Raw genomic sequence first — 26,712 nt, 5'->3', positions numbered from 1 at the left:
GGAGAAGTCTTTGTTAGACCTGAGATTTCAGAACAGGAGGCAAGCTCAATCCAAGCCTTTGGAGAGCACTTTTGGGGAAGGCAAAGTACTTCCAGTGAAGTCAAAGGCCAGCAGGGCAGCAATGCAGCAGTCCTTCTCAACAAAGCTGTCCAGATGCGTTCTTTGGGCAGCCAGGCAGCTCCTCTGACAGAGTTCAGGTGTAGATCCAGAAATGTCTGATTTGGTGGGGTCAGAGGCCCATTTTATATACCCAAAAATGAATTTGACATGGGTGAGACTTCAAAGAGAGGTTTTGAAGTGCATAAGTTCCCCTTTCAGCCCAGTCGTATCTGCCAGCATCCCTGTGGGGTGTTATCAGTTCCTTGCATGAGGGAAGGCCACTAGCTTTTGAAATGTAAGAGAAAGACCCTCAACCCTACCTACCCAGGGAGATCCATTCAGTATGCATCTGAATGCAGATGTGACTGAGTGTCCTGTGTTTATGGCTATCTGGGTGGAATGCACAAGGGGAGTTGTCAACAATCACAGACCAGACATGGATTGGAGACAGGCTGTAAGGCACACATGGTATTAGGTGCTTTCCCCAAATTTTTTTTTTTAAAACAGTAATATTAAATCCAACCTCACCAGTAAGCAGGATTTTCTATTACCATTTTGGCCATACTAAATATGACATGGCTACCCCTTCCATATAAGAATCTACCACTGAAAAGTAGATGGGGGCAGTTCTAATGCTATCTATGAGAGGAGCAGGCCTCACGATAGTGGGATACAAATCTGTGAGTTTTTTTCTACCAGGACATATAAAACACATAAGTGAATGTCCTGCCTTTAACTTACACTGTACCCTGCCCTATGGGTTACCTAGGACCTACCTTAGGGGTGACTTATATATAGAAAAAGGAGAATTTAGGGCTTAGCAACTTGTTTTAAATGCCAAGTCGAAGTGGCAGTGAAACTGCACACACAGGCCTGAGACATGGTTAAGGGGCTAATTATGTGGTTGGAACAATCAGTGCTGCAGGCCCACTAGTAGCATTTAGTTTACTGGCCCTGGGCACATGTAGTTCACTTTACTAGGGACTTATGAGTAAATCAAATATGTCAATCTGGTAGGAACCGATGTTACCATGTTGATGGAAGACATGCACATGCACTTTAGCACTGGTTAGCACTTGTAAAGTGTGCAAAATCCTAAAATCAGCAAAAGCAGTATCAGAAAAATGGAGGGAGGCAGACAGGCAAAAAGTTGGGGGATGACCACCCTAAACCTGAAAGTCTAACAGCCACCAATTCTTCTTCTGTAGGAGCAAGTCCAGAACATAAACAAAATTTTGGCACTCCTAAAATAATAATAGTTCCGATTTGAATGTTCCACCAAAATACTTTATTTTCATGTAATTTTCCAGAAGTCTTTGATGTTTTCTAGCCAACTTGAATTTCATCTATGCTGGAAGTACACCAGCAGACTTCATGAGGGCTACAATGCAATTACACAAGCTTTTATTTACCCCAAAGTCGGGCATATACCAAAACCATCACCTAGCTCAGGCTGACCTAATCACCACAAGTGAAACCTTTTAAACACTGTAAAATTCCAAGAGGATCAAACTTGTGTCAAAAGGAAAATACAAACATAGATTGTAGTTTGTTAAGTATGTGATAATTGACACTCACCAATATATTTCCAAACAAAAGAAGAAAAAAGTATAAAAAGAGTAAAGGATACTAATGACAAGGAACGATCAGGATCCGTCAAAGTAAGGAAGATAAGCTGGTATGATATTTCAAGCAAGACACATATAGCGTCTGATTTCTCATGGGATACTCCATCACAAATGTGACTGTCACGTTTGGGACGGAGCATCCCATCCGCCAAGGTCATAATCAGGCACATACATTTGACTGGCTATTAGGTGTGCTCCTATAATGCAAGCTTGTTCTTTTCGCAGCACTAGTTTGACTAGGCCTTTGAGGAGAATAATAGGATGTTGTATATTACCGATATTTGATGACCGTAACTTTGAGATCTTTGTGACTATATACATTTCATTCCAGGTGAGTGGATGTCATACCAACTTATCTCTCCTAAGGGGATGGATCTTGATTGTTCCTTATCATTAATATGCTTTACTCTTATACAATTTTCTTCTTTGGCATTGACTTTGGCACACATTCCTTCAAGAATCGATTACTGTAATACCCTTTTTGCAAACGTTCAGAAAAGATGCCTTAAACAAATACATATTCTACAAAATGCTGCTGCTCACCTTCTTCTTGACATTCTCAAACACAAGCAGGTGTCCTCCGCACTCACTCACCTCCAAAAGCTTCAGGTCCATAAGCACAATGAATTCAAGGCTCTTTGTATTGCCTTTAAGGCACTCTAAGCCATAGGCCACAAATATCTCAGACAAAGCTTTCATTGGTATATTTCACCTAGATCACTAAACTATGCTGTGACCTTCAAACCAATTGTCTCTAAATTTACAAAAATCATCTTGGAGTGGGAGGAGTTTTGTGACAGGGATTACCAAACTATGGAACTCCCTTCCCCCTCGACCTCAAGAAAGAGACTCAGCTGTTAGCTTTTAGGAAAGCCCTACAAACCTGGCTCTGTAAACAATATTTCTATCTTTACTTTCTCTGTGTCTTTATGGCCACCTTTTTGCTGAGTTTCGCTGAGTTTAGTCACCTAATCACCTTAGGATAGTAGTGTGCTTTAGAAATATTATTTTTACGTAATTTCTTTAGCTCCCAACCAGACCACGCTACTCATGAAGCCCATAACTCTGCAGAGAGAATGACCTCAGAAACAGCACTAGCCTGCTTGCCAGACATCTCAGAAATGAAAACCACTAACACCATGCACTTTAGTCAATCAGGAGACCCATTGGACCTGTATCCATACTACATATTTTTTCCAAAGGACTTGACTCCATCTGCATAGTCCTCCTACCCCTCCTTAACACCTCATTCTCCATTCCCTCTTTTCAGGCTCCGGGAAACAACCCACCATCCTATTGCTCCTCAAAAAACCTTAAATGGGCCCTGTAACCTTGCCCATCTACAGGCCCTTCTCCTCCCTTCCCCTACACAGCCAAGGACCTAGAGAAGCTCACCAACACAAGACTGGGCAACTACCCCAACTACCTGGACCCAAACCAATATATAGCACACTAGCTGGCCTCATTTCTGCCACCAGCAACATCCCCCTCATCATGGACAAAAAAGAGACAGCAGCAGTCAGAAATGATTGCATCATTCAACATGGTCTCTCACCCAATACTCATCTAATGCCTCTATTAGGCTGCACTTTATGGCCTAGCATTTCTATGGATCAGTATTTTCCTCGCAGGATACTTTCAAATGATAAGCAGACCCCTGTACTTACCTGATGCCTCTGAACTGATTTGCAGCATCCCTTAAGTCTCCTCCCTGAACTCTACTCTCTTGAGCACCTAGAAACCTTCCTTCACCAGCATCAATAGCTCCCATGAATTCAACAACATCTCTTCATGGGCTAACACTCAGCTCATCCTTTCCCTATCAAAAGATGCTACTGCCACCCAAATAAACTTCATCAGCTGCACAACAACTGTAGCACACTGGGTGAAATAAAGCTCACCCCAATCTCAAAACAGAAGTGATCCTATTTGGCTAAGACATTTCTCTCTGGTAGTTCACTCATCATTCTTTATCTTACTCCCCATTCATTAAGTGCTACCAGAAACCTGGTTACAATGACTGACAGCAAAATTTCCAAAGTGAGCTCTATCACCTCTACCTGCTACTACACCCTTAAAATGCCCAGAAAAGTCTTCACATGGCTCCGGTCAACACTAAAAGATCTGTAATGCAAGCTCTTGTCACCAGCAGGCTCGACTACGCAATACTCTGTACGTCAGCATTACAGCCCAACTCACCAATAACCTCCAAGTAATAGAGAACACAGCTATCAGCGTCACTCAGGAAAGCCCATACCACATACCCTTATCTAACTAACCACATCAAAGATCTCAACTGGCTGTCAATCCGCAAACATGCCCATTTCAAGCACCTCACACAACTCCCATGTACTTCACCACCAATTCCCAGCTTACCTCAACAGACACATCAATTTCATCTCCCCAGCCAGACACCTTCCCTTTTCCAGCCTCCTTTTCACCCATGTAGCTGCTGAACCATAGTGGGAGGTCAAGCCTTTCTCCTACCTTTGTCCAAAAATTAGAAAGAACTCCCCCACCACATCAGAGCTTCCAGCTCTATCTTCGAATTCAAAAAGAAATCAAAGTTCTTTCTTTTCGATTAGGTCCCAGACAGGCTAGTACTCTCCCCTTCACATGTGCCAGGATACCCTTCCAGGGTAATGTACGCATTGCAAATACCAATTATATAACATAGCACTACGGTGCAAGTGAAGTGTGTCTGGCACAAAGCAGCCCAAAGTCCTCCAGTAAATGAAAGAGTGAAACAGTGCCACATCTTTGTAGCTCTGGCAATGTTCTGCTCTCTCCCTTTAACGAAAAGCAGAGCATGAACTTTGGTTGTTCCTCTATGTTGCATCAAATGTTATTAAATTTGCACTGTTGTATTCACTTGTCTCTAAGTACCTCTGTCTATCAGTTGCAATCTTCATTCTGCTTCAGTTTCAGCTTGTCTCTAGTCCTCAGTTCTCCTCCATGCGCCCTTACATGTTTAGATTACCCAACTCTTCTGCTCTCCAAAGATGGAATTCTCTGCCACAAAAAATCCCATCCTCTGTCCACTTATTATTTTGCATTGTATTTTGTATCATTGAGCACTAGAATTGTCTTTCCTTCTCCTCATTCCTAAAACAATTTAAATTGAAGACTCTAAGTCGAAAACCAGGTATGTGTCTCTTCTTTAAATTTGTGTTGCACTTTTGAAATTAAAAATTAAATAAAATTATACATATAAATCCAGATTGTATTTCTTATTTCTGCAGATTGCCTACTTTGTGAGCATTGTTTCAATGTCCATGACAGTAGTTGCTCAGGTATCTTCAAGCAATGCCCTCCCGGTGTCACTCGCTGTGTCAAAGGCCTAGAGAACAACACAGTGGGTAAGTGTTACTTCCCACATACCTGTAACATGTTATTCCCATTGCCAGAAATTGAGCCATTTATGGGTTGGCTCCAAGCTTCCTGGCTGATCTCCAGAATGTCCTTCTGTACATGGTACAACCGTGATTGGTTAATATGTGCTGTCTGGTACAAATTCCTTAACCTGCCAACCCCAATTCTATTGTCTGCAAGTTTTCAAAGTGATAATTTACAAACAATCACAGGAAAGAATCAATTGGAGGGTGAAATTGTGGTAGAAGTATAACCACACTAACCCAAACTCTATGGACCTTTTAGAAAAACCTCAGACTCTTCATCATGCCCAGCTCACACCACCACAGACCTACCACCAATGGTACTACCCACCACAGACAAAAATATATCATAGAAGGGGAGTCAGCTTCCACCTCGTCAACACACCAGCCTGAGCACATCAGTAACTTTATGAAAGCCACCAAGAACCTTAACAGCTGTGTTGCTGCATGCGCAGACACCCTAGAACCCCTCAAGTGCAACCTAACAGCAGGAGCCCAGCGACAGCCAGGTTGGTACATACAGGATCTCAGGCCAATGAAACAACAGCAAGGAAAAACTCATCATAATAAAAGAGTTCACTGTGCTTGCTGCTGTCCCATAAGCATGCCCCCTCACAAGACATCTGCAACAAGCACTCAGAATTCTTCTCTAACAGAAACACCTCCATATATAGCAACCTCAACTCTCCAACGAACCCTCTCACCATCGATACTGAACTTCTCATCATGAAGGAAGAATTAATCCTGTTCTTGTGGTGCACCATCACCATTGTTGAAATCACTGCAACCATTAAGACCACCCTCTCAGTGGCCACATCTGACTCTTGCACCCAAAGTACTTTTACCAAAGGAGCCCTACTGATCAGTGAAGCACTAACGCACATCCTTAATGCTTCCAATGGCCTACCACGTTCCTGAACACCTGGAAACATGCCACTGTCATGCCCCTGCTCATGAAACCATCTACTTACACAGCCATGGGTCCAAACTATTAACCATCTCCCTCTTAACATACCCACAAAAGGTCTTAGAGAAAATAATCAACCACTGCCTTACTGACCCCTCAGCAACCACCAGTACCTTGGAATCCAGGTTCATGTCCAACCACGGTACTGAAATAGCAATCATGGCCACCACAGATAATATCCACATGATCCTTAAGAAAGGAGACATGTCAGCTCTCATCCTCATGGACCTCTCTAAAGGATTACACATAGTCTCAGACCCCATCCTCATGAGGCACCTGCACAAGATCAGCATCCAAGAACCAGCTCTCTGCAGGGTCTGTTCCTTCTTAACAAATTTAACACATGCTGTCAACTTGGCATCCTACTCTTTGGAAGCCTGCAAACTCATCTGACGAGTGCCTCAAGTTTGATTGCTCAAGTCCTCCCTCTTCAATGCATACATGATCAATCTGATAAACTCACACAACATTAACATCCTCTCCAAAACTGATGACATGTAATTCATACTCTCCCTCTGGAACAAGATCCCCAATATAAGAAACAAGTTTTCCGTCTACATGACCAAAGTGGCTAACTGTATAAAAGCCAAGTGCCTCAAGCTCAACGATGACAAAACAGAAGTAGTGCTATTTGGCAAGAACACCTCACCATGGGACTTCAGCTGGTAGATGAACTATGACCTATACACAGCACCCAAGCCGGGAAGATAGGAATAATATTTAACAGCAAAGAGGACATGATGGAGCAAGTCAGCACCATCACTACATCCTGCTTCCACATCTAAAGATGCCAAGGAAGATCTTCAAATTGGTCCCAAAAAACACTAGAAAAACTGTCTCTCATGACCAAGTCACCAGCAAGGTGGACTACGGCAACACCCTTAATGCTGGGATCACCTAGCAACTCACTAAAATACTAGAAATCATCCAGAACTCAGCAGCTAGACTCTTCTTCAACTTTCCATATAGAACTCACATCAAACCATATCTCAGGGAGCTTCACTGGATCCCAATACACAGACACACTAATTTCAAACTCCTCACACACACATTTAAGGCACTACAAACTTAGGGCACACATGCCTGAGTAGTCACATTTCTTTCCACTAACCACCCAGACACCTCAACAGGAATCCTACTAGCACATCCCACAGATACATAGAACAGGATCAGGGAGATGGGCCTTCTCTTACATAACTCCTAAAGCATCCAGTCTCCTACTCCATACAGAACTACAATCTTTACAAGTAGCTGAAGACCTAGCTTTTCAATTAAACAACGTACCATGGGTAGGGGCAGGCACACTTACCTGCTAAATGCCAGGATACCCTCGGGAGAGGGAAAACGTGGTTTATAAATACACATAACGTAACATATATGCAAATCAATTGTAAAAGAGCATACAGAGCATGTGAGTTAACAATCATTAGCAGAATATCAATGAGTAGCCAACGTGGTGGGATTGGAGAGGTGTGACAACCCATTCATAAAGTCTTCAAATGAAAGTTGTTTTTCTACTTAAAAATGGCATTTGATGAAAAACATTTATGTAAAGCTATGTTGACAGATTGAGCCCTTGTTTCTTCTGTGTGCACCTGTTTGTCCAACCCCTTCTTCTGGACAACAATATCTGCTCCGGAAATAATACTGAGATCTGTTTTATGTTAAATCAAAATATTCATTTTTGCCAACAGGGAGCAATACTGTTCTGACTGCGTTCAAGGGCTGTCTGAATCCCTCCCAAAACATAGCCTGTGATAGAGAGTTGTCAATTAAAAACTCAATGGTCTCCTTCCAGATCAGCAGGACATGCTGCAACTCTGACTTCTGCAATGGAGGGGTTGTGAAAGGTATGTACAGTTTGTAACTCTGACATGAATATCATAGAAGATGTGCAGAGTACATGCTTTCTGTGGCTGTCACATATATAACTGAGGGAATGTGCAGGGCAGTACAGTCTATGACCCCAACATTTTTAAGAGAATATATGTGCATGGACTGTGCTGTAGCGGTACAGTGTGCATCTAAAAAATCAGTAATGGAGGAAATGTGCAGGGTAGATATAGTATATGACTCTGGCATCTGTAACTAAGGTGATGTGTACGGTACTGCTAATCCACTGTATGCCATTCCATTCTACACTTGTCCACTCAACACTACTCCACTATACACCACAACACTGCATGCCACAACACTGTACATTATTCCACTTTACTTCACTCCACTTTATGCCACTCCATTCTGTGCCACTCTACTCTATGCTACTCTTGTTTAAACCACTCCAACCAATGGTATTTGACTTAATGCCACTCTAGTCTAAAGCACTCTGCTGCACACCACTCTGTTCTCTGCCACTAGACTCCATGCCACTGAACACTACTCCTCTCTATGCTATTCTACTGTACACGACCCCACTTTATGTCACTCCAATCTACTTCACTCCACTTTATGCCACCCCACTCTGTTATTCCATTCTACACCACTCTACTCTATGCCACTCCATTTTATGCTGCTCCCTTGTACACTATTCTTCTTCCTCACAACATTCATCTCTGTGCTACTTCACTTCATGCCACTATATTCTATGCCATTCCACTGTAAGCCACTCCTCTCTACGCCACTTCACTCTACGCCTCTCCACTCTATGCTATTCCACTCTAAGCCACTAAACTCTATGCCACTCAACTCCACACCACTACTCCCTATACCACTCCACTCTACGGTATTCAACTCTATGCCACTCCACTCTATGCCACTCTGATATATGACACTCCACTCTACGCTATACCACTCTATGGCACTGGACTCCATGCCACTCCCTTCTATGCTGCTCCACAGTGCTCTTTTTCACTCTATGCCACTCCACTGTATGATACTCAACTGTATGCTACTTTATTCTATCACACCCTACTCTACGCCACTTCATTGTGTGCTATATCACTCTATGCCACACCATGCCGCTCTGCACCACTCCACGCAATACTATTCAACTCCACTCTATGCCACTCTACTGTGCATCACAGCACTACATGTTATTCATCTCTACACCACTCTACTCTACTGCACTCCACTACATGCCACTCCACTCTACGTCACTCCACTCTATGCCACTGTGCTATACACCAATTCATTCTGCACCTCTCCTCTCTATTCTATTCCACCCTACGCTACTCTATTCTATGCCATTACACTCTACACCACTTCTCTCTATGCCACTCCACTCTACTATTTCTGTGTATGCCAATACACTCTACGCCACTCTATGTTCCACTCTACACCACTCGACTTTATGCCACTCCATTCTATACCAATTCACTGTGTCCCACTCCACTCTACGCCACATCACTCTATGCCACTCTATTCTATGCTGCTCCATTCCATGCCACTCAACAGTATACCACTACACACTCTACACCACTGTACTGTACACCACCCCAATCTACCCCACTCCACTCTATGTAACTCCGATGTACACACTCCACTCAATGCCAAAACACTGTGCGCTAGTTCACTGTATGCCACTATATATTTCCCCACTCTACTGTATGCCACTCCATTGTACACCACTCCACTCTACCCAACTCCACTCTACACCACTTCATCCTACCCACTTCACTGTATGCCATTGTAACATACTCCACTATCCCCTACACCACTCCATTGTACCCCACTAGGGTGTGTGTCTGTAGAAAGTCACTTTAAAGAGTGAGAGTAATGTTGCACATACCTTTCTCATGGTTGTGGTTGTGAGTTTCCATTGTGAATACCCCTGTTAATTTAACCAGCTATTGTAATGCAAAAGATGCACATATCATTCTGATGTTCAAAGGTTCATTTGAGTTTTTCATTGACTTGAAAACATTGAGGATGAGCATACAGACAATTGATCTCTGAAAGTATTCTAAACACCACCCCACTCAATCAAGCGAGGAACTTAGATGTGATCATAGACTCCAATCTAACCCTTACACCATAAGCAACTTAAGTGAGCAAAAAGCAAATAAGGTTTTCACATGGATTCTTCAAAAAGCCCAAGCAACCATGTCATTAGCAATCTTCCACCTTGACCATGTCAATGGGTTATATCTTGATGCTTCCCTTTTAATAGTTTAGAAACTACCTTGAACCTAAAACTGCGTCTGTCAAACAGCTGGCCTTAGTCACACCAATTCTCATTTCAGGTAATTTGCTTGTAATAGCTTAACAGGTCACTTTTCAAAGCCATATTTGTAGCTCACAGAACATTCCATTATAATAGATCATGCTTCCATCAGCTGAAACTACTCATATATTACCTAGCAAGAGCTGTAGCTCAAGGGTAGCTGAATCACTGACTGTACTTCCCATAAAAAAACAATCTGGCAAACCCATCTTCACCATTATCCACTTAGCCAATTTCTCAAAGATAATTCCTCCTCAAATATGCAGAATGGACAATCATATCCATTTAGGGATAGCATGAAATCCTTGACTCTTCATACCTTTATTACCACTTCTCTCAAATTGGTAAGTAGATATGCTTGGCTGCACCTACTCTCACAATTGCAACAAAACAGAGCATGTCTGTTGAAATGTGTGTCACATCAATTAGACAAAATGCTTCTGAACCTTACATTCATAGGATTACTATATCCAACACCACTTCAACTATGTCCTTGTAAAAGGGCATGTTATTCAGATAGAACCTTGAGTGCGTTTGCCTTTGTCAGGGTTTCGAAGATCTATACAAATGCTGCAATGTAAAATAATATACTGTTTGCCTGCTTAATGATTGAGACATAAACTATTATGTCAAAAAAGCAAAAACATCTTGATCGCTTTATCATGCAACGCACGCTGATAAGCTAGGAGCTTTGTGAGAATTCTACAGATTTCAATACAAGGGAAAGCATACAGGGAGTGCAGAATTATTAGGCAAGTTGTATTTTTGAGGATTAATTTTATAATTGAACAACAACCATGTTCTCAATGAACCCAAAAAACTCATTAATATCAAAGCTGAATATTTTTGGAAGTAGTTTTTAGTTTTAGCTATGTTAGGGGGATATCTGTGTGTGCAGGTGACTATTACTGTGCATAATTATTAGGCAACTTAACAAAAAAAAATATATACCCATTTCAATTATTTATTATTACCAGTGAAACCAATATAACATCTCAACATTCACAAATATACATTTCTGACATTCAAAAACAAAACAAAAACAAATCAGTGACCAATATAGCCACCTTTCTTTGCAAGGACACTCAAAAGCCTGCCATCCATGGATTCTGTCAGTGTTTTGATCTGTTCACCATCAACATTGCGTGCAGCAGCAACCACAGCCTCCCAGACACTGTTCAGAGAGGTGTACTGTTTTCCCTCCTTGTAAATCTCACATTTGATGATGGACCACAGGTTCTCAATGGGGTTCAGATCAGGTGAACAAGGAGGCCATGTCATTAGATTTCCTTCTTTTATACCCTTTCTTGCCAGCCACGCTGTGGTGTACTTGGACGCGTGTGATGGAGCATTGTCCTGCATGAAAATCATGTTTTTCTTGAAGGATGCAGACTTCTTCCTGTACCACTGCTTGAAGAAGGTGTCTTCCAGGAACTGGCAGTAGGACTGGGAGTTGAGCTTGACTCCATCCTCAACCCGAAAAGGCCCCACAAGCTCATCTTTGATGATACCAGCCCAAACCAGTACTCCACCTCCACCTTGCTGGCGTCTGAGTCGGACTGGAGCTCTCTGCCCTTTACCAATCCAGCCACGGGCCCATCCATCTGGCCCATCAAGACTCACTCTCATTTCATCAGTCCATAAAACCTTATAAAAATCAGTCTTGAGATATTTCTTGGCCCAGTCTTGACGTTTCAGCTTGTGTGTCTTGTTCAGTGGTGGTCGTCTTTCAGCCTTTCTTACCTTGGCCATGTCTCTGCAATATGGCCAAACTGGTGGCAAGTGGCATCGTGGCAGCTGCACGCTTGACTTTTCTCAGTTCATGGGCAGTTATTTTGCGCCTTGGTTTTTCCACACGCTTCTTGCGACCCTGTTGACTATTTTGAATGAAACGCTTGATTGTTCGATGATCACGCTTCAGAAGCTTTGCAATTTTAAGAGTGCTGCATCCCTCTGCAAGATATCTCACTATTTTTGACTTTTCTGAGCCTGTCAAGTCCTTCTTTTGACCCATTTTGCCAAAGGAAAGGAAGTTGCCTAATAATTATGCACACCTGATATAGGGTGTTGATGTCATTAGACCACACCCCTTCTCATTACAGAGATGCACATCACCTAATATGCTTAATTGGTAGTAGGCTTTCGAGCCTATACAGCTTGGAGTAAGACAACATGCATAAAGAGGATGATGTGGTCAAAATACTCATTTGCCTAATAATTCTGCACTCCCTGTATAGCACATAGTAGCCATGGATTGCTTGTACATCAAGGTACTAATGGGAACAAATATGTTCGGGTGCACGGTTTATGTTCTTTATGCATGAAGCTTTACAGGAGAAGAGACTCCTTGTCTTAGTGAGAGAAATGACTTGTCTGGATCCTTTAGTTTCTCCTGAAAATAAGGTGTATAATAACATGCATTAAAATATCATGGGACTGCTCTTCTAACAGTTCCAATATTTGGAATTTAGATAAAATTTACCCTGTAAAGGCACTCTAAGAATGACTGTCTTCTTTACTTAGTCTACTGTGCAGTAACTCCCTATCTGCTTTCCCCATGGCTTTTGTCATTAACCTAAGAATGAAATTGTGTCACCCACATTAAAGAATAGTCCTGACTCTGAATAGGGACCGTAGACACTGAAATGATGAGTCTTCTTTGATTGAGGCTCTAAATACAGCACCAGGCAGTCCACAACTGCAGACAGTTTCTCTGTCTGCATCAGGTTGTTTTTGTTCTGGTTATAATGTAGTGTGTGTGTTGTCTTCAACCGAGAGATCAATCTCAGGGTGGTTCTGAAGAAGGGGGATTTAAAAACTTCTTACACTAGGTTCTGGATGTTTTGAACAGCTACCAGTGAAGACATCATAGCCTTTAGAAGCTGCATTGAAAGACAGGCTAGAGATGAATAGAAAGAAACAGCCTTCTGCATTTTGTGCTATCACTTTTCCCCTTCTCCACACAAGGGCAGGTGGCATTTATGTGGTGCAGTTAGCCATACACCTGCTCATAGTCTCAAAGTTGTCAACAAGAAAGCAGAGATCCAAAAATCATTTACTCACTTCCTGATAGGATCATTCATTTTGGAAGTTGGAAATAAGATTCCTACTGTGTCCACAGTGGTGTCTGTGATGGTCTGCTGCCTAAGCTGTGGAGCACACTTTGCAGATGTTTTAACATTTCTCTGTCTTGCTGGGCATGGACACACTACTTGCTAAATGGGATTTTGCTGACCCTTGGAATGCCAAACAACCCTCCAAGGTTGCACACTGGCATATTGCAATGGTCTGGTACTCCAAACTAGACAAACCCATCTATCTGGTCAGGGGCTGCCTACGTAAGTATACCACAATATGGGGTCAGTGGTGGACTTATTCTGGACTTAGTAATGGAGTAGGTACTGGTTAATGAGGCAAATTATGTAATTATCCCCTTGGTTCAAGATATATGTATGTGGTGGATGAACAAACTATATGGTTTTAGCATGGTTTCTCTTTTAAAATTAATAAAAGTTGATTGTAAAAAAAAGTCTGGAAAGTCTGTGTGCTGTTGCTTGTAACATGTGCCAACAGGTGTTTAAAAATACACAACACATTGGCAGAGACTCTTTTAAACTAAAGCCCAAGAATAAGTTGCATCCTGTTCCATGGTTGGGGTGTGCGTGTATGTGAATGTGTGTGTGTGGGAAAACATAAAGTTGAAAAATCTGGCCCCCAAGTTTTAAAGAAAGAGGTCTGTCTTAACATATAGGTGTGGGGATTTTGCCATGACTTAGCCCGCTTTTATCAACATAGCTATGCTTCTGAATACCTGTCCTGGATTGTTTCAGTGCCTGCTGTCAAAGAGACGCTTAATGGATATAAATGTGAAGAGTGCTTCAATGACCAATCCACTGATGAATGCACAGTGACTGGGAAAGTTCAATGCATCGGGAAACAGACCACCTGTAGCAGCTTCTATGGAACTGTTGCCAGACCTGGTGAGATATGCAGATGTTTGTAATTTTTTGTTATATATTCAATTGCACCAAACTACTTGGTTTCCAATCATTTCCTTCAAACTAAGGGCCAGATGTAGAAAGAATCCAGTCTGCAATTTCCTAATTGTGAATCTTTACAATTCACAGTTAGGTAATCACAAACTGCAAACTGCTATGTCTCAGACACATTAAATGATTTACAGTGGGTCGCAAATTGACCTTCCACATAAATATTCATGAGGCAGGTCACAATTTGCGACCCATTGTGAATGGCTACAGTCATACAGATGGAGGCCTGCTGGGGTCAGCAGACCACCATGTCTGTGATTGATTTTTAAATAAAGCAATCTTTCTTTTTGATATGCAGCCTGTTTTCCTGAAAGGAAAATGGGATGCATTACAAAAAGAAAACTGAAAAAAATGTTTTCACCCACATTCACAAAGGGGAAGAGGGTCTCTGATTTCCGAATGGGTTACTGCCTCCTCTACGGAATCAGTAAAGTATGAATGTTTCGCAACCACAGTCTGGTTGCAAAACATTCATACATGCCAGTGCGATTCGGTATTAGGAAGGGACGCCCTCAAAACGCCCGACCTACAAAATTGGAGAAGCAAATTGCAATTCAGTAGTAAGTTAATGACTCACATTTTGCCTTTTGTGCATGGCAATACACATTTTACTGGTTGCAAATGTCCCAATGGGCCGTTTGCGACTGGTAAAATGGTTTGTATATTCGGCCATAATGTTGTTTGCCCAATCAACACTAACACTGAATATCTTTAGAGTGTACCATTCTACCAAATACATGATACAAATCATGTTCCATTGGCCAAATACCACCGATATCTGATCAAGCTGTTTTCATTTAGTATCAATACTGGTTTTGTTATCTAAGTGGTCTTTCTCATTGGTCTTACGTAAGCATGAAAAAATGGGGTTCAAACGACTCTAGATAAATCTTCCATAAATGTGTATATGTATGTATCTGTAAGCGTATGGTATTTCTACATGATTCACTTAGAACAAATAGAAAGGGAACACTGTATAAGATCATAGGCAAGCTAAACCAAGGTACACATTATGGTGGTCTCAGGGTTCGTGAAACAGAATCTAAAACGTCTTTAATGTGTTTGTCTTGTTACATCCATTCTAAGCCCAGATGGCTGCTGCAGCACTGCACTACAACAAAATAATCAGGGTCTTTTCTTAGCTTAGTCTTCACTACATTGGTTGGTGTTTGTCAATGTAACCAGTTAAAGGCTATGGCCCAGATTTACCAGATTTACTAATATTTTGTCTCATGGTTGCAACACACTTTTTTGGTGCATCCACAGTGCAAAATATTAATAGAGATTTACAAATCCACAAAAGGGCAGATTTGCATTGCCTTGCATGGCTTTGAAAAAAGAAAGAAATGTAATGCATTGCCTTGTGCTGTGTTGCATGCATTACACTGCATCAGATAGTTGTTACATGGGTGGAGCACAGACGATCCCCCGTATCTACCAATGTTTTTTGATGCAAACATAGATTTACTAAAGACAGTAAACCTGACTCTATGCCAATTTGGTGCACCAACCCAAGAGAGGAATAAAGAGAAGAAATATCGTTATTGTGCCTCATTACTTCCTCTTCCCATGAGTTCTACATTTCACAAAATACACAGAAAACAAATGTCTCTAATTGATTTTGTATACTCCTGCATGAAAACAATCCTTCCTGGAATGCAGCCACGCTTGCACCATGGAGCAAGCATGCCTGTATTGATGCTAGGGAAACTCTAGTGTGCAGAAGTGCACCAAAACTTAGTAGATGTTGGTAATTGTGTCACTCTCCCTTTCATGCAAGGTAGAGCAGAAAGTCACCTTGCTGACTTACGTTGCCTGAAAGGTTAATAAATCTGCTCCTGTGTGCACCAAAATAAAATATTTAGGAGATATGGCTATGCATTCCTCTGAATAAATGTTCATCTTATATCACAACCTCAGCTTTGTTCCTCTAACATGTATGCTGCAGTTCTTAATCTGACACCTACTGTTTTGTGAATGCCCAGTGTCTGCTGCTGTCGCATAGGCTTTCATTATTCTAATGAGACTGCTGGATTTGGAGCAGCAAGATCGCCCACGGTGTGAGAGACTGAGCCTGACCCACTGCGGGTGACACCTGTCGCTCTAAATCTGGGTTTTGCTCCAGCTAACTAGCAGTGATAGAGATGATTGGGCAGCTGAGTGCATGACATATTATACTTCTTAGGGAAGTCGTGGTCACTCAGGTCGCATCTGGTTCTCTCATTCACAATTTGGTCTCATATATAAATGACAGTAAGAAGCAGTATGATTTTTAAAGACTGGTTTAATAAAACGACTGCATTTTAGATAGCAAAGCGTGAGCTACAATAACCAGGACTACACAACATGACAATATTAAAATGGTGACGAGGAGAGTGAAGCATGAGAATAATGCTATCATATTGTCACTAGAATCTATGGACTATTTCCTATCTAAATCATAATCTGAGCAAAGCATGTTAAGCTCTAATTCTGCCTTTCAGGTTCCCCCAGGAGGACATCAACCCTCATACCTGAGCAAAGGGCTGTAGTCTGCGTTAGTATCTGCAGCGAAGCATTCAGCAACCAGCATACAGTACAGTCGTGGTTCCCTGGCTGGAATCTCCCTCTTAACATGTAATGGGACTAGGAAGTTTTTTTATAATAACACAGCTGATGTTCTAAGAAAATATCCCTACGTAAGGATGTGTATTTTCTACGAATGTTGGAGACTAAACTTCGACCACGTTCACCGGCAAGGCAATGTACCAAACTGTAGCCTTGACTGAAGCACAAAGTGATCAAGAATGTCTTTGTTGGGAACACAGTGCTGGGCTAAGCAAAAACAGTTAGATAGATGAAAATAAAACAAGACCGTAAAACTGGTTATTGTAATAATACCAATGCAAGGCCGAATAAAATATATCTAGGTCAAAGTGCACAGCGGCCTAGTTTGTTAACTAACATGCATGGAGCTATAACTAAAATGGCTACACAAAACTGCCAGAAGACCACCTATTACAACAAATGTGTAAATTCCTAATAACATATCTTGATATGGCATAACATAACATGATATGGCATAACATGCCATGACATGATCGCATGACACAGCACAACATCACTATGAGTATGAAGTACACAACAATTACATTTTCATGATAACAAAACCAGGTCCTTGAAATTTGCTTTGTTTTGGAGCCAGTAACAAACACAGCTATGTAAGCTCATTGTGCATCAAATCCACTTTTTAAATTGTTAAGGACACATAGGCCCTCATTTTAACAATGGCAGAAAAATCCCCTTACCGCCAGGGCGACGGCCTCCAAAAGACCGTCACCGTGGCTACCTACCGTCCACCATAATATGACCGTAGCCCGAATTCCGTCAGAAGGATGGCGGAATTCCGGCTACGGTCATGGGGGGGACTGCAGTAAGGTGGCGCTCCTATCAGCAGCAGCGCCACAGCAGGAGAACGTCGTCGACTGTATCATGAGCCATGATACGGCCTGGTGGTGTTCCGCTGGCGGACGCTGCTGCTGGCAGCAGCGCCGCATCCTGTCTCCAGCCAGAGGACCCCCTGCAAGCAGGTAAGTAGGGTTCTCCAAAAGGGGAGGGTGTGGGGATGTTGTGTGTGTGTGGGGGGGTGTGTGTGTGTCTGTTTTTGTATGCGTGCATGCGTGCCTGAGTTATGTGGAATGCTTGTGTGAATGCATGAATGTGAGTGTATGCGTACGTTGTGTGTTGTGAATGCGTTTGTGCTTCAATGTATGTTAATGTAATGATGCGTGGGTGGATGTGGGTATGCATGTGTATATGAGTGTGTATGTGTGTGTGTGTGTGTGTGTAGGAGTTTTTATGTCGGGGTGTCAGGAGGGGGAGGGGAAAGATGTGGGAGGAATCTGGAGAGGGGGAGGGGGAGGGGGGCAGGAGAGACACCTATCAGTGTTAGGGAAGGAATTCCCTGGCACTGATAGTGCCTACCGCCATGGTTTTTGTGGCAGAAAGATTGCCACGAAAACCATGGCTGTAGGCAGGGTCATAATCCTGATGGTGGGATTGTGCCGGCCGCATGGCTGGAGACTGAAGTCTTCAGCCCGTCGGCTATTACCATCTTGGTGGACAGAGTGGTACATTGGCGGTTTGGCTAGAGCCAAACCGCCAATGTCATATTTTAGGGAAAGATATCGCCAGCCTGTTGGCAGTACCTTTCCCCAAAATACGGCCATCCGCCAGGGTCGTAATGACCCCCATAATGTGTAGGACGTCTCAGGACTAAAATAAAAAGTGTGTCCAGTCAGTGCTTGGAAATAAATATTGTGCTCTATAACATAATATTGAGCATGGCTAGGTTTCCACTTTGCTAGACAAGAAAACCTGAGACTGGTTGAAAGAGTAATCAAAACCAGGGATTACATTTCTGACCCAAATGGCCGCTGTACCTTCAATGCATGAAGATGGTGGGTAGAAGGTTGGTTCTTATGTCTGATACCCACATATGTTAGGCCTGACAGCCTTAGGGCACTTACCACAAACTTTTTGCCTTCTTTCCTCACATTTTTTGCTATATCTCCTTTTATATGTCAACGGCGTTTCAAACCCACCCTGAATACAGGGGTCCCATCAGGACACACGATGACCGGTGTCTTCAGCGGGTAATCCATAGACCATGGATTTCCCACTGAAGATGATGCATCTGCGCACACTGGAAGCTTTACCTAATCATAGATTCAGCATTTTGTAAATTGAAGTCTGCAGCCGTTGGTCTTATCAACCTGCTCTGTGAGTACCTTAATTTTGACTGATTCACTGACTCACCAATAACACTGAGTATTAAGATCCCATTTGGATGAAACTGTGCTTCTGTAATTACTTAGAAAAAAATCCAGCCTTACCTTGGGCAACCATCTCCCAGGTCATCTTGTGTCCTGATGAGACCCCTGCTCTGCATTCAAGGTGGGATTGAAATACCATTGACATATAAAAAGACATACTCTTCTAGTGCTTATCTCTCAAGGGCAATTGTCCTGTGGCTGTACCTGTCTAACTATTAGATGTGTCTCTCTTCATTTTTGTATCAATGAACTAATGACTGTACAAAACGGTTATCCTAATTGTTAAATTTGGTGTTTTTTTTCACTTGGGCTGCACTTTCTAACTATATATATTGGGGGCACTTATTACACAGATTTTTACACCATCTTCATGTCGAAATTCATGATATTTGCTCTTGATTGGTTCAAATGCAGAACTTCCTGCCTGATCTCATAATTTAACTAACAGAGTTTCATGTGAATGTTTGTTTTAGGCTCTAGTAGGCCTGAAGTACTCCTTGTGCCACCCACTCAAGTAGCACTTTAAAACATGTACCTTGGCATTTAAGCCGTCTTGCCAAGCCAAGCCTTAAACTCCCCTTTTATTGCATGTACATCACCCCTAAGGTAGGGCCTGGGTAGCATGGAGGGCAGGGTGCAATGTAGTTAAAAGGCAGGACTCATATTTTTAAGTTTTACTTGTCCTGGTAGTGAAAAACTCTTAAATTCAGTTTTTACTATTGTGCGGCCTGCCCCTCCCATAAGATAACTCTGGAGATTCCTTATTACATTAAATGAGCTGTAGTTCCTGAAATGGAAGGCGTAAACCTGTCATCTTTAGTACCTATGAAACTGTAATAATAAATCCTCTTTAATGACAAAGTTGAATTTATCATTACAATTTTGTAAATGCCACTTTTAGAAAGTTGGGATTTTCCTTCTCTTAACCCTGTGTGCCTGCAGTCTGTCACCAATATATATCTGGGATGGGGTGGGAGCTGGACATGTGCATTCCCTCTAGACAGCCACACATGTTGGAGCTTAGGAGTGACTGATGGGACATCAACATCCTGATGGGCCATCATCAGCAGGGAAGGGCTGACACACCTGAATAGGCAATGTCCTGTCCCACACAAAGGGTAGTGTAGCCCCCTTTAATGAGTCTGGAGCCAGGGCAAGAAGGGAGGACTGTTGTGCACTTCAAAGCCCTTTTGTGAACTCTCAACCAATTCAAAGCGTCACTGGATAGCAATTGTTCAATCAATCAGGATTTATGAAGCGTGGATAATCACCCAACAGGGTATCCAGGCATTTGCAGGTCCCAGAGGCTCATACTAACAGCCAGGTCTTGAGGGGCCTTCAGAAGGAGAAGGCAGTCAAAAAGGGAATAGCTAGAAGGATGCCCTCAAAAAATTGGGAAGAAAGGAAGGAGAAAGGAGTGAAAACAAGGAAAGAGAACAAAGAATGCACTCAAAAGATGGGGAAAAAACAAAGAGGTAGCAATGAAAATAAGGTAAAAGCAAGGAGAAGGTAATTAAAAAACTGGGGGGGAAAGCAGGGAGTAGACAGGAGCAAGAATGATAAAGAAGCATGTGAAGAGCTGGATCTGGAACCTGTTCAATGGGTTCATGCTGCAACCTCCATTAAGTAGGTCCCAGAAGGAAGGAGGGGCACTGGAAGTTGGTGGGGTGGCTAGAAGGGAGGCAGGAAAAAACGGACCGCAGGTCGGAGAGGCACTGAGGCAAAAATATAGAGAAGGCACCCACAAAACATAGGAAATGCATGGAAAAACAGTGAAAATTATGGAAAAGCAAGAAGAAGGCACTCAAAAGACAGGACGAAAGCAAGGAGGAAGCAGTGAAAATGCGGAAAGAGCAAGGAGAAGGCACTCAAAATCTGGGAAAAAGAAATAAGAAAGAAGTGAAAATGAAAAAAGCAAGGATAAGGCACTCAAAAAACAGGGGGGAAAAGAAAGGAGAAAGCAGTGAAAATGATAAAAGAGCAAGGAGAAGTTACTCACAAATTGGGGGGAAATCAAGGAGAAAGCAGTAAAAATGATAGCAGAGCAAGGGGAAGGCACTCAAAAAATGTGGGAAAAAGTAAGGAGAACGCAGTGAAAATAAGAGAAGAGCAAGGTGAAAGCAGTGGAAACAAGGAATTATCAAGGAAACTGCACTCAGGTTAAAGGAAGAAAACTCAGTTTACCTGCACTCAACAATCTTGTAATGTGAAAGGAGTAGCAATTATTGTGAAAAATGGGACTCAAGGTCATTTGACAGATGTGAGTGCTGCCCCTAGGGGGAGATAGGTGTTGGTGAATATTAAGCTAGCAGGAGTTGTGCATACTTTGGTTTCCTACTATGGACCCAATGTGGATGATCCTGGTCCACTTAGGATTTATTTGCGCAATTGTCAGATAGAGCCATGAATTAGATAATAATTGGAGGGGACTTCAATGTTTTGCTTAATCCCACTGTAGATAGATCTACTACTAGACCAACTGTCAACACAGCTAAAATGAGGAACTGTCTCCACAATATAATCAAGAATGATCGCGTGGTTGAACCCTGGCCAATCAGAATGGGGCAGACTAACGAGTTCACGTTTTCAAACAAAAATGATGGCCATGCCTCTAGAATTTATTTTTTCTGATAGATCTGAGAATTCGTGATAAATTAGTGGGTGTCTCCCACCAGCCAGCTCACCTCTCGGACCACTCAGCAGTTCAGTTGGTCATATCCCTTACAAGTCCACACGCACACCACAGATGGACACTAGATAGATTCCTTTTGGGGGAGGATAAGGTCATACAATGGCTGAAAAGGGACTCTAAGGGCTTCTTTGAGACCAATTTAGCTTTGGCATTGATAACTACTGTATGGGAGACATATAAGGCTTTTATTTGTGGGAGATTGATTAGTTATGCAGCCTATAAAACCAGATAGATACTGCCAGGGATGCAATGACACAGGCTGACTTACAGCATCATATTTTGGGAGCAAAAAACTCACTTGAGACCTTTTCGGAATCAATGGTGAGAAGTAAATGGGAAGCTAGTAAACTGGCACATTTTGAGTACGGAGAAGGATGTGGGAGATTATTAGCTTGGAAAACCAGGTGTGATAATACTGGGAAACAATATTAAAAGTATAATAATTGATGGGTCGGGTAGGCAGTCCTCAGAAGAGCATGGTTTTGCAGGAGCATTTGTTGAATTCTTTTCAGAACTATATAAGGAAGATGCTGTGGCTCCGGTGGATGTGATTGAAAACTGGCTCAGGGAGGACCACTTCCCAAGGTAAGATTCAGACAAGATTCAGGCCCTTTATCACTGAATTCAATGTGAAGAGAAAGAAAATGTTATTGTTGGTCTGAAAAAAGGGAAGGCCTCGGGCCCAGATGGGGTCCCGGCTGAATTATATAAACTTCTAAAAAAAAGCTTGTTCCAGTTTTAACTCAATTAATGAACTCGATATTTATAGGGTCTACCTCAGTTCCACTTTCATGGAATGAAGCCATCATAACCTTAATATTAAAACCGCAGAAAGATGCTAGGAGATGTGAGTCAGATAGGCCCATCTCACTACTAAATAATGATTATAACATTTTTAAACAAGTACCTGCAAGGTGACTAGATAAGGTGATTGGTGATCTGGTTCATAACAACCAGAAAGGTTCTATGAAAGATCAGTATTTAAATGATTTGGTTCATGATTTGATCTCTGCAATTGACATTTCTATTGTCACTAATAAGCCTCTCACCATTTTAACAATTGATGCTGCAAAAGCCCTTGATCGGGTGAGTTGGCGCTTTTTGCAGGCAGTGATGGAACATAATAACTTAGGAGACAATTAACCCCTTCGCTGCCAGGCCTTTTCCCCCTCCTGTGCCGAGCCTTTTTTTGGCTATTTGGAGCAGTTCGCGCTTAGGCCCTCATAACTTTTTGTTCGTGTAAGCTACCCACGCCAAATTTGCGTCCTTTTTTTCCAACATCCTAGGGATTCTAGAGGTACCCAGACTTTGTGGGTTCCCCAGAAGGAGGCCAAGAAATTAGCCAAAAAACAGTGAAAATTTCGTTTTTTTTAAAAAAAATTGAAAAATGGGCTGCAGAAGAAGGCTTGTGGTTTTTTCCCTGAAAAGGGCATCAACAAAGGGTTTGCGGTGATAAAATCACCAGCTTCCCAGCTTTCAGGAACAGGCAGACTTGAATCAGAAAACCCAATTTTTCAACACAATTTTGGCATTTTACTGGGACATACCCCATTTTTAAGATTTTTTGTGCTTTCAGCCTCCTTCCAGTCAGTGACAGAAATGGGCATGAAACCAATGCTGGATCCCAGAAACCGCAACATTTCTGAAAAGTAGACAAAATTCTGAATTCAGCAAGGGGTAATTTGTGTAGATCCTACAAGGGTTTCCTACAGAAAATAACAACTGAAAAAGAAAAATATTGAAATTGAGGTGAAAAATACATCCATTTTTCTCTAAGTTTTACTCTGTAATTTTTTCCTGCAATGTCAGATTTTCGAAAGCAATATACCGTTACATCTGCTGGACTCTTCTGGTTGCGGGGATATATAGGGCTTGTAGATTCATCAAGAACTCTAGGTACCCAGAGCCAATAAATGACCTGCACCCTGCAGTGGGTTTGCATTCTATGCCGGGTATACAGCAATTCATTTGCTGAAATATAAAGAGTAAAAAATAGCTATCAAGAAAACCTTTGTATTTCCAAAATGGGCACAAGATAAGGTGTTGAGAAGCAGTGGTTATTTGCACATCTCTGAATTCCAGGGTGCCCATACTAGCATGTGAATTACAGGGCATTTCTCAAATAGATGTCTTTTTTACACACTGTCTTACATTTGGAAGGGAAAAATGTAGAGAAAGACAAGGGGCAATAACACTTGTTTTGCTATTCTATGTTCCCCCAAGTCTCCCGATAAAAATGATACCTCACTTGTGTGGGTAGGCCTAGCGCCCGCGACAGGATACGCCCCAAAACACAACGTGGACACATCGCAGAAAACAGACCTGTTTTTAGCAAAGTGCCTACCTGTAGATTTTGGCCTGTAGCTCAGCCGCCACCTAGGGAAACCTACCAAACCTGTGCATTTCTGAAAACTAGAGACCTAGGGGAATCCAAGATGGGGTGACTTGTGTGGCTGGGACCAGGTTCTGTTACCCAGAATCCTTTGCAAACCTCAAAATTTGGCTAAAAAAACACATGTTCCGCACATTTCTGTGGCAGAAAGTTCTGGAATCTGAGAGGAGCCACACATTTCCTTCCACCCAGCGTTCCCCCACGTCTCCCGATAAAAATGATACCTCACTTGTGTGGGTATGCCTAGCGCCCGCGACAGGAAACGCCCCAAAGCGCAACGTGGACACATCACAGAAAACAGACCTGTTTTTAGCAAAGTGCCTACCTGTAGATTTTGGCCTGTAGCTCAGCCGCCACCTAGGGAAACCTACCAAACCTGTGCATTTCTGAAAACTAGAGACCTAGGGGAATCCAAGATGGGGTGACTTGTGTGGCTGGGACCAGGTTCTGTTACCCAGAATCCTTTGCAAACCTCAAAATGTGGCTAAAAAAACACATGTTCCTCACATTTCTGTGGCAGAAAGTTCTGGAATCTGAGAGGAGCCACAAATTTCCTTCCACCCAGCGTTCCCCCACGTCTCCCGATAAAAATGATACCTCACTTGTGTGGGTAGGCCTAGCGCCCACGACAGGAAACGCCCCAAAGCGCAACGTGGACACAACCAAATTTTTGAAGGAAAACAGAGGTGTTTTTTGCAAAGTGCCTACCTGTAGATTTTGGCCTGTAGCTCAGCCGCCACCTAGGGACACCTACCAAACCTGTGCATTTCTGAAAACTAGAGACCTGGGGGAATCCAAGATGGGGTGACTTGTGTGTCTGGGACCAGGTTCTGTTACCCAGAATCCTTTGCAAACCTCAAAATGTGGCTAAAAAAACACATGTTCCTCACATTTCTGTGGCAGAAAGTTCTGGAATCTGAGAGGAGCCACAAATTTCCTTCCACCCAGCGTTTTCCCACGTCTCCCGATAAAAATGATACCTCACTTGTGTGGGTAGGCCTAGCGCCCGCGACAGGAAACGCCCCAAAGCGCAACGTGGACACATCACAGAAAATAGACCTGTTTTTAGCAAAGTGCCTACCTGTGGATTTTGGCCTGTAGCTCAGCCACCACCTAGGGAAACCTACCAACCCTGTGCATTTCTGAAAACTAGAGACCTAGGGGAATCCAAGATGGGGTGACTTGTGTGGCTGGGACCAGGTTCTGTTACCCAGAATCCTTTGCAAACCTCAAAATTTGGCTAAAAAAGCACATGTTCCTCACATTTCTGTGGCAGAAAGTTCTGGAATCTGAGAGGAGCCACAAATTTCCTTCCACCCAGCGTTCCCCCACGTCTCCCGATAAAAATGATACCTCACTTGTGTGGGTAGGCCTAGCGCCCACGACAGGAAACGCCCCAAAGCGCAACGTGGACACAACCAAATTTTTGAAGGAAAACAGAGGTGTTTTTTGCAAAGTGCCTACCTGTAGATTTTGGCCTGTAGCTCAGCCGCCACCTAGGGAAACCTACCAAACCTGTGCATTTCTGAAAACTAGAGACCTAGGGGAATCCAAGATGGGGTGACTTGTGTGGCTGGGACCAGGTTCTGTTACCCAGAATCCTTTGCAAACCTCAAAATGTGGCTAAAAAAACACATGTTCCTCACATTTCCTTGGCAGAAAGTTCTGGAATCTGAGAGGAGCCACAAATTTCCTTCCACCCAGCGTTCCCCCACGTCTCCCGATAAAAATAATACCTCACTTGTGTGGGTAGGCCTAGCGCCCGCGACAGGAAACGCCCCAAAGCGCAACGTGGACACAACCAAATTTTTGAAGGAAAACAGAGGTGTTTTTTGCAAAGTGCCTACCTGTAGATTTTGGCCTGTAGCTCAGCCGCCACCTAGGGAAACCTACCAAACTTGTGCATTTCTGAAAACTAGAGACCTAGGGGAATCCAGGATGGGGTGACTTGTGTGGCTGGGACCAGGTTCTGTTACCCAGAATCCTTTGCAAACCTCAAAATGTTGCTAAAAAAACACATGTTCCTCACATTTCTGTGGCAGAAAGTTCTGGAATCTGAGAGGAGCCACAAATTTCCTTCCACCCAGCATTCCCCCACGTCTCCCGATAAAAATAATACCTCACTTGTGTGGGTATGCCTAGCGCCCGCGACAGGAAACGCCCCAAAGCGCAACGTGGACACATCACAGAAAACAGACCTGTTTTTAGCAAAGTGCCTACCTGTGGATTTTGGCCTGTAGCTCAGCCGCCACCTAGGGAAACCTACCAAACCTGTGCATTTCTGAAAACTAGAGACCTAGGGGAATCCAAGATGGGGTGACTTGAGTGGCTGGGACCAGGTTCTGTTACCCAGAATCCTTTGCAAACCTCAAAATTTGGCTAAAAAAACACATGTTCCTCACATTTCTGTGGCAGAAAGTTCTGGAATCTGAGAGGAGCCACAAATTTCCTTCCACCCAGCGTTCCCCCACGTCTCCCGATAAAAATGATACCTCACTTGTGTGGGTAGGCCTA

At 42.8% G+C, this 26,712-nt stretch overlaps 1 protein-coding gene across 1 annotated transcript in view; it reads left to right on the top strand.

Moving 5' to 3' along the window:
- Nucleotides 1-26,712, top strand: part of LOC138264725 (uncharacterized) — a 47,015-nt gene that overhangs the window by 5,342 nt on the left and 14,961 nt on the right. The window contains exons 2-4 of the mRNA XM_069212566.1: nt 4,970-5,086; nt 7,784-7,939; nt 14,082-14,231. Coding sequence (XP_069068667.1) covers nt 4,970-5,086; nt 7,784-7,939; nt 14,082-14,231 — 423 coding nt within the window. The remainder of the gene's footprint in view (nt 1-4,969; nt 5,087-7,783; nt 7,940-14,081; nt 14,232-26,712) is intronic.

This window comes from Pleurodeles waltl, chromosome 2_1, assembly GCF_031143425.1.
Source record: "Pleurodeles waltl isolate 20211129_DDA chromosome 2_1, aPleWal1.hap1.20221129, whole genome shotgun sequence".
Lineage (NCBI taxonomy): Eukaryota > Metazoa > Chordata > Amphibia > Caudata > Salamandridae > Pleurodeles > Pleurodeles waltl.
The sequence above is the reverse complement of the archived record's forward strand: the minus strand, read 5'-3'. Positions and strand labels throughout refer to the sequence as shown.